The sequence below is a fragment of the Carettochelys insculpta genome, chromosome 14 (assembly GCF_033958435.1).
Source record: "Carettochelys insculpta isolate YL-2023 chromosome 14, ASM3395843v1, whole genome shotgun sequence".
NCBI classification, from domain to species: domain Eukaryota; kingdom Metazoa; phylum Chordata; order Testudines; family Carettochelyidae; genus Carettochelys; species Carettochelys insculpta.
Genome location: NC_134150.1, coordinates 24188969 through 24210306, shown reverse-complemented (window position 1 = coordinate 24210306; position 21338 = coordinate 24188969). Strand labels below are relative to the sequence as shown.

The following is a 21338-nucleotide window of genomic DNA, read 5'->3' as shown; positions in this document are numbered from 1 at the left end:
TCGGCGCGCCGCGATCACGTGAGAGGGGCGAGGCGCTCGGAGGGCGGTGCCACTCAGGCCGCGTGAAGCCCGGGGCCGGGGGGTCACCTGTTTTTCTCTTAGGTTCACATTCTGAACTTCACGTCTGCCCCCCTTGAAGCCATGTGGGCGCCTCCGGGAGAAGCCGGTGACGTACAGGGCAGTGTCCGTCAGTCCCTGCAAAAAAGGGGGACGCTCCTGAGCCGGCAGTGGGTGTGAATCCGTGGCTGCCAACTCAGGCTGTATTACTGGAAGCCCTCCACAAACGCGCCTTTACGTCGCGCGTAACTCGCTTTAATGCGTGTAACAGCAACGAAGGGTCCTGTGGCGCCTTCTAAACTAACAGAAAAGTTTTGAGCATGAGCTTTCGTGAGCACAGCACAACTTGACGCTGCTCTGCAGCCCCTTCTCCCAGCCGCAAGGCTGACAGCCCCCAGCTGGGGCAGGGCAAGGCAAGGAGAAGCAGCCTAGTGGGCTGGTCAGTTTCCTGGGTCCACAAATAGTGAAGAGCTGGGAACGAAGCAGCAGCCTGCATCCCATCTCCAACCCCTGAACTGCTGAAAATTTGGCTACAGGTACACTTGGACAAAATTTAGAAATGGCCATGCTAATGGCCAAATTGGAATAATAATGAGGCACTGAAATGAATATTCAGCACCTTATTAGCATGCTCCTGGATGCAGCACTTCGAAAGTGCCGTGTTTTGCTCATGCGCAGCTCATCTACACAGTGGTCCTTTTCAAAAGGACCCTGCAAACGTCAAAATCTGATAGGAATAAGGGGATTTTGACATTTGCAGTGTCCTTTCTAAAAGGACCCCCATGTAGACGAGCCCACACAAGCAAAATGCAGCACTTTTGAAGTGCTGTGTCCGGCAGTATGCTAATATTCGTTTCAGCACCTCATTAGTATTCTCCAATTTGGCCATTAGCATGGCCATTTCAAAATGTTGGCAAAGCGTAGACATGGCCTTTTAGTTACATGGGGGTTACAGGAACACAAAGTCTACCTAACTCAGTTTACTGTAATGTACTATATAGACTATCGCACATTAACACAACATGAGTTGGTAGGGATTCTAGCATAGATACACTTTCAGGAGTGTCATCTTTTTTTACATTGTAACCTTATTCATAAGGTTTCTAAGGCATTTTAGAAAGGCAAAAGCCCCATTAAGTTGTGCGGTCCCACTTCCTCAGCCACTGGCAACTTTTTTGCTGCAGTATGTTTTCTATTTGTATTGCCCTGTCTAGTTTAAAAAGTTCCAAAAATCTGAGCTGCTACCGTATGCAGCAAAATAACACAGGACCAAGTTCTGCCAATAGTTACAGCCATGCAACCACTGTTTCCCAGGGCATTGTTCAGGTGACACAAGGTAGCATTTGGCTAGTTGTGTGTCTCAACATCACATTGTAACTGGCGATAGTTTCACTGCTATGTGATTTTGAGATCCATTACTGTCTCCCAAACTATGCTTGCAAGATGCAGGACTGCCACAGCAAAGTCACACCAAACTTGGAAATAACAGGAGTTTGATCCCTTTCATAGTCTTGTGCTTGTACAGCAATGCTATATTGTGGGAGAGGGGATTTTGTCTTCAATTTTGAGGAGTAAAGGCACTTTGAAGTAGTGCGGGCACTTCAAAGTGCCCATGGCTACACGCATGCCAGCTCTTCAAAGCTTGACACTTCAAAGTTGCCGCGGGGAGAATTAGCCTCATGAAGTGCTGCATATTCACCACAGCATTTCATTAGTAATCTCCCGTCACCCTGATTAACATGCCCCCTTCGAAGTTGGGGGCAGATGTGGACCCAGCCTTAGTGATCACTCCCATTTGCCTCTTTTATCCAATGGACAGAAGACAGCCATGGGTGAATTGACTTGGTTTCACTTCTTATCCCATGAAAGACTACCAGGATATACTATACTTGGTCCAAAGTAGCAAAGTTTGGGGCAGGAGTTTTATTTCAGAACTTCTATACAAGTATTCAATTAAACTTATACAAGAAATCACCTTCCTTCTTAAGAGCCTGCTCCAGGGTATCACTAAAATGTACAGATTGAATCTCTCTAATGTGGCACCCTCAGGACCTTACCAGTACCAAACCAGAAAATTTGCTGAACTGCGGGAGTTCAGAATTGTCTAGCAGCAATAATCTTCAGGAGCAGAGTCTGTTCTGGGAGACTGCACACAAAACCATGAGGCTTGGCAACCTCAGACCCCTAAGAACTGGACTAAGAGTACCACATTTCATTTCCCAAGACACCAGATTGCCTTTCAAAGTCTCACTTGGCTTGGTTTTAAGTTAAGTGAAACCAGTGTGCTATATGTTAAAGGCTCTAGATTGTGTTACTCATTTTCTAAGGTGTCCAATCAGTTGTACAGACCGTTTTAAAGGCATTAGTGTATGGGTGTAGCCCAACCCCTTTGTGCTTCAGGAGCAGCCCTGGGATCTGCAAGTTGTTGACTACAAACTGTGGCATCTTTGTGGAATCTATGCTTTCAGATGCTAATGAACCCATGCCTGCCTACACCGGGATCAGTAACCAGACCGATTTTAGTAATGAATCCTCTGTTGATATCCAAAATACTGAAACTGCCTAATTGCATTATCTCTCTCTCTCTCTCTCTCTCTCTCTCTCTCTCACTCACTCACACACACACACACACACACACATCAAAGGAACACCACCCATAGCCAGGAATGATCTGTTTCTATTGTCTAGCCTAAACACACCAGTATTAAAATACTCCTTTGAACCAGCCCTTCACTCATAAACAAATCTAGTGTTCCTTCTTGAATCATTGTTTTTGGTTTTTGTCCCTGCAAAACCCCTATCTATGCACAAGTGAAGTGTTCTGATGCCTGGATCTAAACTCTGCATCAGTTCCATTGGGACTTCATTCTTTATACTGAACATGCTGGGGGCTCTGCTTTGCCTGTCTCCAACACTTTGGATCCTACCCTACCATCACCACCTGGGAATCCCGATCCATTCAACCTTCATGGAGCGCTGAGATTGATCATACTCTCTCCCTCCCTCCCTCTCTCTCAGTACAGCCTCCTGATCTTGCCTTATGTGATCAGCTACAGTTTGCTAGCCCTGACATTTATAATTAGAGTTGTTAGATTTAATATTGTAACTGTTTTGTTTGATTGGATCCCCTTGCATAGTTACTAGCTAGAAATAAATAACTTTCAAGATTAAATGGGTTATTTTTCTCTCTTTTCCCTCTCATCCTGTTGAGGGTGTTATTTTGACTGCCCTGTTCACTCTGTGACAATGCTTCCTGCACCTAAGCTAAACAAAAAAAGGAGTCATGTAGCATTTTAAAGACAAAATAATTTATTAGGTGATGAACTTTTGTGGGGCATACCCACTTCTTCAGATCTCGAGGTACTGAATAGTTAAATAGCTAAAGATACCTGTCGTGCCCCAAAAACCCATGGGGTAATTAGCAGAACATTTGTGGTGTAAAAGTGGGGCTAGGGAGGTAGTGAATCTGGGGCATATAAGGATGGCAGCTTAAAGTGCTGTTTAAAACCCATCTCACTGAGTCCAAAGGGCACATGTCACAGCTTGGCACTGCTGTTCAACCCAGCCTACTGAATCCAGGGACATATCAGGGATCAGCTTGTGAGTGCTAATTAACTGGTCCTCTCAGATGTGCCCTGGTAGTGGGTGTGAGTGTGTGATCTGATTCTAGGGAGGGCAGTACCCAGTCCTGTGGAACCTAGGTCCTGCAGAGTAGCTCCATTGGGAGTAAATTGGCAGAAGGGAGAAGGCAAGCTTCATATGAGAGTATAAGTAACACAAGTGGCACACTGATAGAATTATCAACCCTCAGGTCATCAAGAAGAATACCCTAATAAATCAGCATATGTCAAAGTAATGGGAAAATCTGGGAAGACTGGAAGAAACAATTATGAATTGAACAGTCACATCTGTTAAAGTTCCACTTTTATAAACTACTTGAAGATTTCCCCAGTGTTACTTGGGTCCTTGACTCAATTTATTTTTGGTTTTCAGACAACAAAATGAAAACGTACATGCTTCATTTAAATAATTGCTCTGAAGTGGGGATGGGGATGAGGGGTTCAGTATCCAGGCTGCCCCAGGGAGAGAGGACTACCCAAGCCCCTTTTCACTGCAGCTGTTTGGGACCAGGTGACAACCACTTGTCCATGGCCACTGCAGCTGCAATGGATGGGGAGGAATGCATGTCCCCAAGCTGGGGAAGGTGTAGGTTCATCTGCCCCCATGTGCTCCCCAGCCAGAGAGAAGAATGCAGCAAATTGATGAAGGGTAACAGCCAGCAGTGTTCCCATATGAACTGGGGAGAGGGAGCTTCAGGCCCACTTGCCCTCCTTAAAGGGCACCTGGTTGGGAGACTCAGGGCGGGAGCAGTCCCAAATGGGAGGGGAACCTCCAGCCAGACCCTTTTACCTGTCTGGTGATTCTCTCTTTTCTTTATAATTTTTGAGATGCAATCCCATTCCAGGCACGTCCCATTTTCCTGGCAAAACAAAATCCTTGCCTTGCTTTAAGTTATGATAAGAGGGAGCTGTATGCCAAATTTGGTGGTTCTGGCTCTTACCATTTAAGAGGAGTTCTTGAACAAACAGATGGATAGACAAACAAACTCAAATAAATAGTATGCACCCTAGGACATTTTGAGCACAATCATACATATAAACACACAGGGTCTCTCTCTTTTTTCCCCATAAATTTATTTCTGCATTAATAATTATACAAGGAGAAAATAAATGTTATGAAAAAAATTCATGTCAACTCAGTCACTTTGTTTATCTTTCACGTAGAATCCATACACAAGGTGTATTGATAGGTCTTACCTGCCCTTTGGAACAGCACAGGGTGTGGCTCACTAGACAGCATTGAGGAATCTAAAATGATGACATCTGTCCAACCTGTTCCTTCCCTGTAGTCAAAGATAACAAGCAGGGTTTGATTACATAGAGTATTTACCTTTTACCTTACTCACACATAGTCACAACTACGTGATCAACCATTAGAGTGTATGTGGACAGCCAAAGGTCTTCTATATGCGGTATGAAAATTCAGCTAGAACTGTGCAAACCTGCTATTTTTGGTTTAGAACTAATATAAGTTGCATGTCTCTTGTCTAGCACCCTTGGGACCTGACTGGTGCTGGAAGAGAGAATTTGCCAGATGACAGGAGGTCAATATTTTCTAGCCCATTACCAAAACTTCCACTGCCTACTGGGCTCTTAGAAGGCACTTAGGGGTATCACAGAAAAATAACAGCATAAAATTTTGGGAGTCAGGACTGGTGGCTGTAAACAAACTTTTTGGGATTACGGGAAATTTGGCCACACTCATGATAAGTGGTCATCTGCTTAACTAAAATCATACCGGCTTATGGAGTTTGCTGGACAAGAGAGTTCCAGATTACAGGGGTTCAACCTGTATTGGGTCTGCCCGTAAAACCTTGGACTGAAACACATCCAGGTGTTGTGCTGATTCTAGGTCCCATTTTTACAAACTGGCATCTTATATAATGACAACAAACCTCTAGATATGAAAACCTGCAATATTTAATCTGTCTCCGGATTTTAATTTTATGGCTTTACACATTATTATTAGTGAGAAACTTTATGGAAATGTTGTTTTAGTTAGTTTCCCAACATCCACTTTTCTTAAGGTTCAGATTCTTTCAAGGTCAAGGTGCTGAAGGCAAAAACATAATGAAAAAGATCTGGTGTTAATTTAAATGCTGCAGGTAGGTTCTTGAGGTTTCTATTGATCCTGAAGATTTGCCATATGAGCAGCTGTTACAAGTTTCTTTAAGACACTGAAAGGCAATCACAACACTCAACCTTAAGAAATTCCCATTTAATCCGAGACAGTAAGATGTTTTGCTTTGAGTTTATATCAAGTGTTCTTAGGACCAACAATCTTTTGCACAGAGCTCAGCTGCTTTACTTTTTGTGTTCAAACTGAAACTAGTAGAGTTTCATTTGGCTTTCATGGAAAATATTTACATAGCTCTGAATAGAATTCTCCCTATCTACATCTTTTGTGGCTTAAATCCACATTTAAAAAGGTAGAAAAGGAAACAATGGCTATTTACAAACATTAACTTTTTCCCCCATCATTAATTACTGAGCAGTTGGTCAGAATACATAATGGTAAAATGAGCTGTTAGTCATTAGTATGATAGAAGGTTTCCTTTGTTTAGTAAATAATTGATCCTAAAGACTTTATAACCAAGACTATTCAAATCCTCTTTGATTTAGCACGTAGGCTTAAAGTAGCTAGATTTTGCACAAAATGAACATTAATAACATATCTCTTGCACTTCTTGCTTGGCACTTACAGGCCATGGCTACACTACCCCCTGCCTTTTGGAAGGGTCATGGTAACGAGCCACTTCAGCTGCATGAGTTTTGAAAGTGCCGCTTTCGAAATACATACTGCCTGTGTAGACAGGGGCCTTTTGAAAGGATCTCCCCGGACTTTGAAAGCCCCTTCTTCGCAAAACCAAATAGGAAGAAGGGCCTTTTGAAGGCTGGAGTGATCCTTTGAAAAGGGCCCTGTGTACATGGGTGGTGTGCATTTCAAACGCAGCACTTTCGAAACACATGCAGACACCATTATGCTAATGAGGCACTGCGTATTCATGACAGTGCCTTATTAGCATCTGCCAAAGTGGCTCGTTACCATGACCCTTCCAAAAGGCGGGGGCTAGTGTTGCCACAGCCATAGAGAAATAGGATAATAAAGTCTCCAGCTCCTTCTTTATTCATACTGGCTTGCCTTTGCCAAATAAAAATTACATCTTGTATTGTGCAGAGTCTTACTTTGTCCGTAGTAAACAGTTATATGTTCAAGTCAATAAAAATTTTGCAATTGTTGTACATGTTGGTGGAGAGAATAAGTGATGATTTTGTTATATTCTATATAGTTTTTACACCACACTCATACCATTGTATCCAAGCACTTTCCAGTAGTTCCTAAAGTACTACATGACTACATTCCTATCACAACTTGTTTTCTCTGTCATGTTCTTCCCTGTCATGGAAGCATTCGCAGTGAAATTTGTATTTGCTGGTGTACTATTATTATACAAATATCCATGTTACTAACAGGGTCTGTTTTAGGACAGGGAATTCAAGAGACTACCTGAGATACTGGGTTTGGGTTGCTGTTTCCCTTTTGTCACTGACAACAAAAACTGAATATTTTAAGTAACATGTTTCAGGTATTCCATACGTAGGTTCATTTTTCACTAACCTCATAGGATGTTCTGGACCTTCATAGACACTTGTGGAATCCTCTAGATTTTCTCAGAACTGTATTTTCCTCTAACCTCCTTGGGCCAGCCCTGGTTGCTGTGAGTTTATATTAGAGAAGGCAAGCACTAGAATCATCACAAAACTCGCAACTTCCCATTCCATTTGCAGAGCAAGGTCAAAGAAATGTGCTTTGCAATTGGAGTGGAAGGTGTAAGGCTTGTGACGACCCCTGTGCCTTTGGACAATAGTCAAACACTCCATGACAGTGTGGCTCTCTACAGTCTAACCTACAACACTGAGGATCACTTATCTATTATATTACTCAGCAATTATGTAGTTAATTGTTAATAATATGAGCATATATATGTTGAAAGGTTTTTGCCACAGAAAGGGTAGGCTACCAGAAACATCGCCCTTTTTATATGAAAGCTCAATACAGGAGGATACATCAAACCCTGGAATGAGGCCCGAAATCCAGACATGGATGTAATGTTTTGTTATAATTAAGGGCACAGTAAAGTTTGCCAGTACTTGTCAGCGCATTTCTTTTAAATTAAACTTGTTAAGAGAGTGGACCAAATTAGGCTTCTTATTACTTTTTTTTTGTGTAGAAGTAACCCTTCAAATAGGCACTTTATATGTGAGTCATTGGCATGCCATGGTAACAAACACAGTATAACATTCATAAATAAATATATAAAATTAGGTGATTCATTGATGCGAGTATTTTAAGCATGGTAACAAAGGGATAAGCATGTACCAACAAGAAACACAGAAAATAATATTAAGTCAGTTAAACTCTCAGTTAATTTACCAAAATTACTTACAGAAGAAATAAAGGCCTTGACTTAACTGCTAGCTTAATTAGGGTTCCACTAAAAATTTCTGTGCTTCTATGCAGAGGTCCACATTGTACAGCACAGCAAAGGAGCCTCCTATGTGTGGCATAGGACAGATCCTGCATCTCTGTCTTTACCTGACACAAAGGGAATTAGTTGTATGCACTATAGTCATAGCCATATCAGTCCCAGTATACTAGGTCGTAAAGATGGGTGAGACAATATCTTTTATTAGACCAACCTCTGTTGTTGAGAGAGAGAAGCTTTTGAGATACAGAGAGCTCTTCTTCAGAAGTGAGAAAAGTTCTCCCACTGGGGCAGCAAAATTCAAGGGGGAACAGACTGTTTAGCACGGCACAGAGGCTAGATTTATGAATAGGATGGTACAGGGGAATTACCCGAGACTCATGCTTCAGGGGGACACAGAAGTGTGGGGGTCAAAGGTGGCTCCAGGATTAGCGGGGGATTGGTGCTAGCAGCAGGGATCAAGCTCACCCCTGCCTCACCTGCAATGGTGAAAAGCAGGGTGACCTGGCCCCAGCCCACAATAATAATAATAATGCCACCTAATAAATTTTATTTCTAGTCTTTAAAGTGCTACAGGACTGCTTTTCTGTTTCACTAATCCCCACTTTTGTCTTATGGCAACAGAGGTGTTCATGGGTCACTCTATCTTCAAGGTGCCCCTTACAATTTGTGCTACTTACTCTAAACAATTTGTTCCACCTTGCTTTTGCTGTGACACTGGGAGTACCTTTCCCAGACCTGAAGAAGAGCTTTGTGTACCTCAAAAGCTTGTCTCTCTCACCAACAGAAGGTGCTCCAATAAAAGATATTATCTCACCCATCTTATCTCAGAAAGGGGTTTTAACATGCAACAGCCATAGTGCTATCACGCTCTCTCTTCCTCCCCCCACCACCTGTGGCTGACCTCAGCACCTAGTTTGCTTTGCAGTAAAACTAAAACTATTCCTGGAAGAGAACTCCTTTACAAAGCTTCACAACAGGCAGAAGTTTCTGGACCAAGTGAATCAGCAAACAGAATGTTATTCTTTTGAGATAAAAGTGGCTACATTTTAATGCAGCTGTGTATGCTGAATGGGACTTTATAAGGAGTAGTGGGCACACCCCACGAGGGAAGAAAGAAAGATAAGGAGTGAAAGAGAAGCAAAAGAGAAGGAGGGCAAGAAAGCCAAGGAGAAGCTGCTGATTGTATCTCTGCCAAAATCATGAAATAAGGGAGAGAAACAGGGAATTTTGGATACTCTTTAGAGCACTATGGCCCAGTAGATGAACTACTTGAGTGAGATTCCAAAGATGTGGGTTCTAGTCCCAGCTGCCACTGGCCTGTTGGTAACACTGGGCAAGTCACCCCTGTGACTTAATTTCTCCATCTATAACATGTGGATAATTATACTGGATGCCTTTATAATGTGCTTTGAGATCCACTGCTGAAGAGTGCAATACACAAATTAGGTATTATTATTCAGGCTGATTAGTTGGAGCATGAATAAAGGTCCAGATAATCTTTGTTTATTTGCCTTGAAGTACCATGTCCTACAGCCAGAGCTGATTTGTCCATAGGATGGTACAGGGAATTGCCTGGGACTCCTGCTTCAGGGGGATGGAGAAGTGTGGGACCAAGGGTAGCCCAGGGATTAGTATGGGAGTTGGTGCTGGTAGCAGGGATCAGGCCCCTCCCTGCACTCACCAGCAGTGGTGGAAAGCAGAGTGACCTGGCCTCAGTCCACTGCACTCTGCCAGCTTCCAGTGTTGCAGGATTAGAGGGAGGTATAAAATGGGAAGGAGGGACAGAACTGGAGTGAGGTGGGGTAGGAAGAGGAGGATCAGGACCTGAGGCTATGGGGTGAAAGTCCCTCAGATCTAGCTGGACTCTGCTGCATGCTGGGGAAATTCTCAGGGAAAGCACTGCTAGGACAGCATAATTCAAATTGACATGGCAAACAAGAATGTGTGAATTGTTAGGGTCCATTTTGTCAAATAGGTTCACATATACACAAGTTTGGCAAGCTCTGTGGAACTTCCTACTTCACTTACAACTTTATATTGGTTGCTTTTCCTGTCAAATTGCCCTTTGGTAATCCTGCACATACAACTCTAATCTATGAAGAAAAAGTTGCACTGGTTTCATTGAGCTGATTTGAAATAAATTTGGTTAAAGCAAAACAAATTTGTCAGTCTGTATCAATTTAGCTTTAATTGGTAATTTTCCAAAACAAGCTGAATTAATGTAAACAAGAAGTAAAGTGGTGTAGGTGTATTTGCATTGATTTAGCTAGATTAACGTTAACATCTATTTTATTACACCATGGCACTTTTCTATTATAGAAAAGACAGAAGTTACACCCATTTTGCATATCCATTGAGTGGAAATTGGTGCAAGGAACACTACTTTCCCACTTATGTATCAGAGATATGGTAACTAGAAACGGTTGCCTTCCACTACAGTCTATTTTCCCTGTGAACACGGCCTAAGATATTTAGGTCATTACAGCTGATTTTTTTGGAGGGTTGGGGAGGAGGGCTGGTTGGGTGAGTAGACTCCAAACTGAAAAAAATCATTATCTGGTCAGTAGCCACAGGACAATAAAAATGGTATTTAAAAAAATGCAGCTGTAACAAAAGAAGAGAGAACAACAAAGATATTTTCCCTAGATCCTGGGGAGTTGCCTCTGCAGATTTTCTCCCTTCTCTGAAGACATTGGTTACAGACACTTAAAATGTACAGAGAATTTGTTGGCAAAAAACAAGAAACACTACAGTTTATTGCAAAACACCCTAATAATAATTTCTACTTAATGGAAAGTTAAAGTATTTTGATGTTAATATTTCACGTATTTAACCACTACATTTTCACAGATACCTTTAGGTCAGGACTGTGAAGTAATGAACACATAATTTTGCTGTCTAATATTTCAGATTCTTTATATGACTAAAAATACATACAAAACCTGTTATACAATGGAAATGTTTTGATGGATAAGAGGTTTGTATCTAAAAGTGCTACAGGTTTCCGCAATTTTGAGTCAAAGTTTCTCAAGCTTTCTGTGTAATTTGGGTCCCATTTTCCATCGTTTACTTGATTTTTTTGCCCATTTTCTTAAAAGGATTTTAGTCTGATTAAAGCTTGCAAAACTAAGCTTTATAAGTAACTGTGATTTTATCAAAAGTTTTCAGAAATGTCTGCTTCCACTGGGTGATCAAGACTTGAGTTGTAAATTAAATCAGTTTTGGGAAGAATTTGTTTTCAAATGTGTAGTGAAGAACCATTTCCCAGATGAGTACTAAAACTACATCATTACTCTAAATACATAATAAGAAAAGTAATGGAGCCTGATTTTATCAGACATTGTAGAAGAACAAATAAAAACAGTTTCTGCCCCTAAAGCTGCTGAGTTATAATTTGCATTATTTTGCTGTACAAGGGGCTTTAACAGGAAAACAGAATGTATAAGTGCACAGTACACAAGAGATATATTTGTTCCTTTCTGCTATTATCTTGACCACAAAAATACTCCCCAAAGCTCTGAAGAATTAATCACTCATGGAGAAGAGTAAGGAGCGAGGGTGACCACATTATCTCCGAGTTGAAAGCTTAGAAGACGGGGAAATCAGGGGAAGCAAAGGGGCCCAGGAAGACTGGTGTGACAATGTGTATTTCAAAACAAAAGGAACGGCGCCGGGGGGGAGGGTACTCCCTGCAGGGACAATTTCCCAGGCAAATGGAAGGCATTGTCTCCAACGACGCGAGCTGCAGAACCAGACGCACCTGCAGCTTTCAAAGCTGGCGTGCACCGGACTGCATGGGAAGGCAAAGGGCACCAGCGAAACCCATGAGCCATTAACAAAGCCTGTGCGGGGCACATCACAATATGCCATTCACACTATGCGCCCGCACCACCGAGTTATTCGTCGCCCTGCAGAGATGCCCGGACAGCTGCAGGTTGCTTGGGCGTGTGGGCACCCAAAGCAGAGCGGGGTCCCGGGAGAGAAGCAGACGGCGCCCGCCGAGGCAGTACAAGCGGGCGGGTCGCTACCCCCTTCACCTGGGCTAGGTGCGGCGCCACAGCTCAAGCACGGACCGGGCCGCCATTGTCTCCGCCCCCGCCCTCAGGGCGCTGCAGAGAGTGGACAACGCGTCTGTAAAGCAGCGCAGCGCCCCCTCCCCACCACAGCCCGGACGGGCCCTGCTCCCTTGTCAGGCCGGGCACCACTGCCCCGTGCCCACCCCGCGGGCGGCGGGCTGACTCAGCCGCCCCGCCCCAGCAGGGGGTGGAGCTGGGCGGCAGCGCTCTGGCTGGGCATTGCTCGGCGCACGCTGGGGCGAGGAGACGCGGCAGCTCTTGCTCCGGGCGGGCGATGACGGACACTTTGGTGCCCCGCGGCTGCGGGCCGGCTGAGAGCGGATATTTCCGGAAGGTAAGACCGGGCCCGGCAGACGGCGGCGCCTCAGCGCACCTACCCCGGCAGGGGCCAGCGGCAGCCGCCTCGCAGCGGCGTCGGCTGGCGGGAGCCGCCCCTCCCCCCATGTCTGGCCCGCGCCCCCGGGGGTGACCAGTGAGAAATCGGGGCACTTTTCGTGGCCCGTTTAAGACAAATCCCCTGAGGCGTCCGGTCCCCCGCCCCGTTGTCCTATTGTGAAGCAGCCGGCACCTCTCCGCGCCGGCCCCCCCCGCCGCCAGAGCAATTCTGTGGGCCCAGCACCACCCATTGGAGGGCCCCTTGGGCGCGGGGTCCTTGGAGCCAGAGGCCGACCGAGGCAGTGGGGCGCGGCGGGGCAGGAGCAGCCGCCTCCAGCCAGGCCAGTGCAAAGCCGTTTACAAACTAGCCCTGCCCCGCCTTGTCAGTAGTGCGCCCCTCTGCCCCCCGGCCGTGGGCGCCATGTCCCCCCCCGCACCTGTACAGCGCTCTGCAAATCGCCTCTCTACCCACGGAGTCGCCCCCGAGTCCCCAGCACTCCCCAGAGACTCTCCCACACCCTCCCCCCAGCCTCACGCAGTCAGTTGGGCTGAGCCCTTGGGAGCAGCACAATCAAGTTTATAGTGGACGTTAAGAAAAAATTCTCAGCTGTTGGGGCGTGGGGTAATTATGGGAATAGTTTGCCTAGGGTGATTGTAGAATCTCCCATCATGGGAGATAGTTAAGAATAAGTTAGATAAACATCTGACAGGGCTGGTGGTTCTTGGTCTTGCCTGAGGGAGGGGGACTCGACTTGATGACATCTTGTTGTCTGTCCCTTTCAGTTCTTAGTACTTTACAGGAGCAGGGGCTCCCTCAAGACCCACGTGCCTGGCAGGACCTGGCCGAGGCACACCCCACACCTGCAACTGGCCTAGACCAGACTAACCTCTGCACCAATGGGAGCAGCTCAGAGCCCTACAGGTGTTGGAACTAAAGTAACATTGGGGAGTGGGCCAGCCCCCTGGGTGCAACCCTTGAGTGTCCACTTGTGCAAGGATAGAGCCTGGCTGTTGGGCTGTGAGCCCCCTACAGGCAAGTGGGATCTGCTGGGTGTAGGAGCTGCTCAAGCAGCAAAACCTGGTGCTGGACTGCCCTACACCTTGTGGATGAGTTAAAGGGCTCCATAATGGGTCCCCCTTTTCATTGTGGGCCAGGTGCCACTGTTGCCTTTTTTAAACCCCTCTCCTGCTGCCCCTCCATCATCTGTTATCACCATTGCAGAGCACAGGGCTTTGGAAAGACCTGGAGTGTCTCAGATAGTCCCCCCATTTTTAATATTAAACAACAGGTAATTAATTTTACCTTGTATATTACCTGCAGTCTATTTAGGATTGACATTTAATGAATTTTGGTTAGGGCAAAATTTATTTACTTCTCTTGTTACTCTTAGCAAAACATTGTGAGCTGTTTCCTTAGATCTTTATAGATAATATGGTTTAAAACCATGTTAATTCTAATTAAAAGCAACTGATGACGGGAACTGGCTCAAACTGCAAAGGAAATAGGATAGGGGATTTAGATTAGGGCAGAGCTGTTCTAGCTTGCCAGACACTTGACTGTAGGAACTAGTGCGCAAAACTAAGCAAAGCAAAGCAAAGCTCTTTTGGGGTGTTGGATTACATACTGAACTTAGGGCACCTTTTACTTTGGGAGTTCTTTAGGGCACTCCCACGTATATAAGTTTCGCCCAGAGCCTCTTTAAAAAGTGCTGCTGTTGCTCATATTCAAAGCCTCTTCTCAGCCAAGCTCCCTGGGAAGGCAGAACTCCCCATGGACTTTACTGTGAATTTCGGTTTCCTCACAGAGCTCAGGTTTAGGCATGCACACTTCAGATCTTGTGCTGTCATTTTTTAATATAACAGAATGTACTGTCATTGTGTGCGTTAATGTGAAATCTCAAAGCTCTTTCCTCATTACATATCCACTGTAGCTGCTTATCCACCGTTTTATATTTGTTCTCATTTTGTTATGTGTGTATCTTGCATCTTACTGAAAATAAGACCCTCAATAGCTTCATAATGGAATATCTACTATACAGCTCTGTAACTCCTTTTAAACTGAGTGGATGATTTATGCAGTGATCCACACCTGCATTATATTTATATGGCAGTAGTTCTATTATTAAATGTCACTGAGGATGCAGTCCTGTAAACTTGTGGTTTCTATTAACTTTGATGGCATTCAGTGCCACCTTCAAGTAGCTGTGATTTGGTTTGCACATGCGCACACAACATACAACACAAATCTACCTTCTTGGATGTAAGGGTGTAGCCATATATTTAAAAAAAAAAAATAAGGCTCTGTCTAAAAAAGAGCATATTAACCACCTTGTGGCCCCCCCAGCCCCCCGTAAAACTTCACACACATAACATCCACCCATGCAGAAGTGGCTTTATAGTGCTTTTATAACCAACCACTGTTTAGACTAAACTGGCTTCAGGAGGTGCATATGCCCTGCTCGGTCTGCCATGTGGTGTGAAAGAACATTTTGTCCCTAGTAGTTCATTTCCAAATCGCTAAAGCTCTAGATGCTTTGACAGGGTTTGTGATTTTAGACTCGCATTATAAGCTAGTCAGACAGAAAACAAACTTTGGCCCAAATCCTGTTTGCCTTCCCAATTTGAGGAGTGTCACTTAAGTCACTTAAGAACTTGAAGAAACGTTTCAGAAGAGCAGTATTTTTTTACGGTAAAAAGGGTAACAGACGCCTTAGACTATTACCTGATTTATCTCAAGTATTTCAGTTAGCTCTCAACTTTCTTAAGGAAATACAAACTTTGAAAAACTGACCGGCTTTTCCTTTGTTACACTGCTGTAAGTCAGAAGAATTCCTGAGAAATTAATGGTGTTACACTGATGTAAGACTCAAAAGGAAAAAAAAAAAGTTCACTTTAAATAGGGATATGTTTAATTTGTTACTTTAGATTTATGGATAGACCAAAGTCTTGTCCCTTGTGTCAAAACTAGGAAAAAAGTTAGACCATTTGTCTTTGTTCACAGTAAATTTTGATGGACCATTTTATGCACTCACATCCCCCAACCATTCTGCAAAACTGCTTCTCCTACCCTACTTAAGCCAAAAAGAATGTTACACACTGCATACTAAGGTTTACAAACTACCATTATAAATGCACCTCAAACAGAACTTGAATTATACATATCTGGCTGGGTATCTACGGTTGGAATGGGACATTACAATGGTACTTGCCTGCACCCATTTAATCTATTCTAGACTGTTTTGAGGAATAAAGATTAGTTCAATACATACATTTTGGAAAAACTGTCAACTTTAATGTGGCTGGCTGAAAGTACAAAGTCTTCTGTCTGCAACAGGTATGTAAATATAAGTGAAGAAACAATACTCCCTGTAATGCTTAGGTAGAGAATACTGCTAAAGATTAATGCCTCTGTTTCCATAAAAATCAGAAGAAAGAACACACACAAACTTTTTTAGATTTTGGAATAGGATTAGATTCTAAAGCAGTCAAGCCATAGAAACCCTGTGACAGTATATGTGGTCTGAAGAATGGAAATAAAATTTTAGCCTGAATAGAGCACAATTTGTTTATACTCTTAGGTTTATTCTGGACTTTCTGAAGTAAGGGTCTTACACGGTACTCCTTCCTCCCCTCTGCGCCGCCCCCCCCCCCCCAAAAAAAAAAAAAAAAAAAAAAAGACCTTAAGGACTATTTTACAATTTTTGTTGGTGAATTTCCAAGAAAATCTTTTAGATTTATATCCTTTGTGCTAAGATCAGAAAACCACTTAAATACCTGACTTTTAAATCTCAGGACAGTGGAGCAAAGAACAAACATTTATTTTCAGTAACACTTTTCACAAAGTAAGGAAAAATATGTGTAGACCCTGCTGGCTACTTCAGTGTGATGCTGTTGCAAAAAAAGCAGACATGATTCTGGGATGCATTAACAGGTGTGTTGTGAACAAGACACAAGAAGTCATTCTTCCACTCTACCCTGCGCTGGTTAGGCCTCAGCTGGAGTATTGTGTCCAGTTCTGGGCACCTCAGTTCAAGAAAGATGTAGAGAAATTAGAGAGGGTCCAGAAAAGAGCGACAAGAATGATTAAAGGTCTACAGAATGTGACCCGTGAAGAAACGCTGACAGAACTGGGCTTGTTTATTTTGGAAAAGAGAAGATTGAGGGGCGACATGATAGCGGTTTTCAGGTATCTAAAATGGTGTCATAAGGAGGAGGGAGAAAACTTGTTCTTTTTGGCCCCTGAGGATAGAACAAGAGGCAATGGACTTAAACTGCGGCAAGAAAGGTTTAGGTTGGACATTAGGAAAAAGTTCCTAACTGTCAGGGTGGTCAAACAGTGGAAAAAATTGCCAAGGGAGGTTGTGGAATCTCCATTGCTGGAGATATTTAAGAACAGGTTAGATAGATGTCTGTCAGGGATGGTTTAGACAATACTTGGTCCTGCCATTGGGGCAGGGGTCTGGACTCGATGACCTCTCGAGGTCCCTTTCAGTCCTAGTATTCTATGATCCTATGATGTAGTGCTTAACTTCGAAGTTAGTTCCTAGTGTAGGAACTCTCAAAGTGATCAGGAAGGTTGAAATGGAGTGGTTTAAAATGTTTCTTCACCCCCTTTACTGAGCAAACCTGCACCATTCCAAGCTTCTGAGAGCGACTGACCAACATTGAGTCTTAGATTTGTAGGGAATATGTGGTGCTAGGTGGGATCACAGGGCAGGCAGTTTAATGAATTTCTAATTTCTGGCCAGCTTGATGAAGTTTGTGTTCTTGCTGCTTCTGTTGCTTGGTACTTTGTCTCTGTGAACTACTCTGGCCTGATCTGACTGAATATTTGCCATACAGAACAAACAGCTAGGTTAGCTTATAAAGAAAAGGGTGTGTTGCAGATAAGTTAGGGTGTAAAAGAAGTCAACTTTAGTCCTCACCACCATGGCAAAAGGACGAAAAAGCAAATAAAATTCCATAATTATTCCATACAGTGAATAAGGACACATGGATCTTGGTCTTGATTAGGCTTTTTAACTTGATCTGAATAAGGACATCCCAAAATAGTATTTTTAAAGGTCTGAAGTGTTATCCTGTTTGCTGTGTCTAAGGTTTCTGTTTGCTAACCTGCTACATCTGTGCCTCCAGCTTGGCTGGTTGGGGCTCTTAAGAGTTGTTAGTACTTAAGCAAATGCGATTAGCTTTTACTCAGGAATATTCCTTTGCCTGTTTGTCCTTTTTTCTGTTTTCTTCAGAATGTTGAAAAAATTAGCAGTGATTAGACAGAAGGTATTTATTTCCACCTTTATCAAGAACACCCCAAATAGGAAAAAAGAATTGACTCTAAGAGTGAACTAGTCAACCCAGATTGTCTTCAAGAAACTGAGTTCTCTGATGCAATATTACTATTTTTTATTTTGTTTGGCAAATATGATGTTGTTGCTGGTTGTTAGAAGATAATGTAGCTACAGATATTCTCTTTAGAAGAGTATTGAAATTTTGTATTAAACCTTTGCTAAACTTTTGTAATGGCCTGGAGTTAAGTAAAATTAGCAAAAGTAAATAATTATTTGTAAATACCATAACAATTAATGATTCAATTACATTAGAACTTTTTAAGGTTCTCTTTTCCCCTTCTGATAGGCTTTTAACAGTCAAATGGTTGGCTGGAAAATTCTAGTAAATACTGAAACCAAGAAGTGTTTTCTTCTCTTGAAATTGAATATATTATTGGTTTATTGTTCTAGCCAGCCCTGTAAAATAATTACATTCTATCTTAACACTTAGATAATGATACACAATCACTTAGGCTGCGTCTATACTAGCAAGTTTTTTGGAAAAGCTGGGCCTTTATTGGAAAAAAAAACACCTGGAGCATCTACACACAAAATGCACTCTTTTGATCTGAAATCAAAAGAAAGCAGCCCTTTTTTCATCAGTCCTTTTCCTCTCCCAGATGAGGAAGAGTGCCTTTTTCTGAAAGTTTCTATTGGGGAAAAAAAGCATGTGTAGACACTTTACAGGCCCTTCTTTCGAAAGAGCTGTTCTCATGGCATGGGATTTTTCAATCCCTGGCCCATTCTTTCGAAAGAGCAGCAGCCATGTGGATGCTCTATCGAAGGAGTGGATCCATCTTTCTCGATCCACTTTTTTTGAGTGTGGACTCAATCTTTTGAAAGAAGTTTTTTCTGAAGAGCTCTTCTGGAAGAACTTATATTGAAAGGATCACTGTAGTATAGACACAATTGGCCATTTCTTGTTAAATAGCAAAGCCAGAAGCAATCTGACAACTGGAATATTGTGTCCAGTTCTGCATGCCACATTTCAGGAAAGATAGGGACAAACTGGAGGAAGTCCAGTGAAGAGCAACAAAAATGATTAAAGATTTGGAAAACATGATCTATTGAGGGAAGGTTGAAAAACCTGGATTTGTTTAGTCTGGAGCAGAGAAAACTGAGAGGGGATATAACTGTTCTCATGTAACAAGTCGGAGGGAAAAAAGCTCTCTTTAATGGTGAGGCTCACACAAGAAGCCGTGGACTTAAATTACAGCAGTGGTAGTTTAGGTTGGATGTTAGAAAAATCTTCCAAATTGTCTCAGCAGTTATGCAGTGGAATGTTTTGCCTAAGGATATTGTGGAATCTCCATCACTGGGAAATTTTAAGAGCAGGTTAGACAAACAGCCGTCAGGAAAGAGCTAAACTGGGAGCTCTCGAACTGGGGACTGAGGTGGTGTCATAGTATTACTGTAGGGAGGATTGTGAGCTGTAAACCTCCACCCAAACACCTCTTTGCCTCCAGCATTTATAATGGCATTAAATTTGTACAAAAGCATTTCAAATGTACAAGAGGATGGGAGGGTGTCAGACTCAAGAGGCTTGATGTGTGAAAAGGGTCACAAGTACAAAAGTTTGAGAAGCGCTGGTCTAGACAGACAATATTTAGTATGCTCATGAATGCAGGGAACTAGACTAGACTTCCAATTCTGTGACCCTGTCCTGCCAACATCAATTGTTAAAATAAGAGGAGTCTGGCTTTACTCTATTTAAAATACAGTAAACCCTCAATTTAATGCACCCTGATTAAACGGACTTCAGAAATAATGGATGCTGTCTACCAGCTCCCCCTCCATAAATTCTGATGACTCACCAGAGCTTCTGGAGCCACCGTAGGAGGAGGAGTGGGCGGGGGATGATGGGTGTTGGCTTCGGGGGGCATGGGAGCTCTCCTCCCCCAACCCCATCTGTGCAGTGTGTCTGCGCCCAGAACATGCTTCTGATGAAGTGGATCTTTGCCCATGAAAGCTTTTGCTCTAAAAAATCTGTTAGTCTGCAAGGTACCATGGGACTTCTAATTTTTGTGGATACAGACTAACACAGCTACTTCTCTGATACCCTTCCCCCATTAGTCTATTAAATTCAGAGTTTAATGATTTTTTTTTAAATTTTTGTTTGGTCTATATTTTCCTTCTGCCTTGTGAGCCTTTATGGTTCATTCTTCCAGTTTTATTATGCAACCAAGTTGTAGGTTTTTTTTAATGAAAGTTGATCACATGACTCTAGGAAATAATATAGGTTCAAGAAAAACGCAAAGCAACAAAATCACAGGGCTGACAACACTAATAAAATATCAAGAAAATGTTTTTGTATTTGTACCAGGAAAAGCTATCACAATACTTACCATTTTGGACATGATGGTCCAAATGCTACAAATATTTCTATGAATAGTTTTACTCTAAAATGTAGTTCTGCACAAGTCAAGGAAGCTACATGTGTAAGTAAAATTATACACACGGACATATTTGCACAACTTGGGTCTTTGCCTGCATTTTGGCTTCACATGCTTCAGTATAGGTTGCTCTGGGTGGAGGTGAATGTTCTCCTTTAAGCAAGCATGCACACCCAGTTTCAGTTCTGTATCACCTTCTCTATTTAGTGTATCATTTCAAATACGTATTATGTGCATCATGTTCACTGACACATTAATACCTTTCCTCATTGCCAAACAGTTAAGTAATCCATTCTTTTGTGTACGTCACAGCTGAATTTCTGATGCTGAAAAAGAAATCTATTTTAAGAGATGTGTTCTGGCATCCAGCCAAATGAGAGAGAGTGTTTGCTTTTTCACTTGGGGACCAGACTACACTTCCCTTTCTGGTAATTGCAGTCTTAACTATTTTCCATCTTTAAAGGTGGGCTGTGTTCTAAATCTTAATTTACAAAGAACTAGTCAGTATCAAAACGCACAGCTCAAATTTTTGCTCCAGGAAATGCATGTCACTTCCTGGTGCTATGTTATAAAGTCAAAATATGCATGGATTATCTATCTGGGCAAAGGTAGTGTTATAGGGATTCTCCAATTCAAGATTATCATATTACAAAGCAACCACTTAATGCTCAGGATGACTGTACTCGCCCTGGGACTATGTTACATTATAAAGCATCATTTCTAATTTGTCACAGTAACTTTAAAGTTGACTTTTGCCTGGTCACTCTTGGCCAGAAATATAGTAACTGGTAGTATAGCGCATCAAAAGATAGGAGCAAAGGTGTAAAGAAAATTGCTGAATGTTAGGAGACATTCACTAGGGACCCTATGGGGAAAAGAAATAGAGCAGATTGTTGGTTTCTGGTTCCACCAGTCAAGAGCATGCAATTATCAAAAATATGCATTAGTGCTTTGGTATGAAAATACAGTAGGGTTGCAACATTTGCAAAGGTTTGGTTTTGAGAAA

The 21338-nt window shown here is 42.8% G+C and overlaps 1 protein-coding gene across 2 annotated transcripts in view; it reads left to right on the top strand.

Moving 5' to 3' along the window:
* Positions 1-12356: 12356 nt before the first annotated feature.
* Positions 12357-21338, top strand: part of RHPN2 (rhophilin Rho GTPase binding protein 2) — a 53073-nt gene continuing 44091 nt past the window's right edge. For both annotated transcript variants that reach the window (XM_075008446.1, XM_075008447.1), the window contains exon 1: positions 12357-12577. In XM_075008446.1, coding sequence (XP_074864547.1) covers positions 12518-12577 — 60 coding nt within the window. In that variant the 5' untranslated portion in view covers positions 12357-12517. The remainder of the gene's footprint in view (positions 12578-21338) is intronic.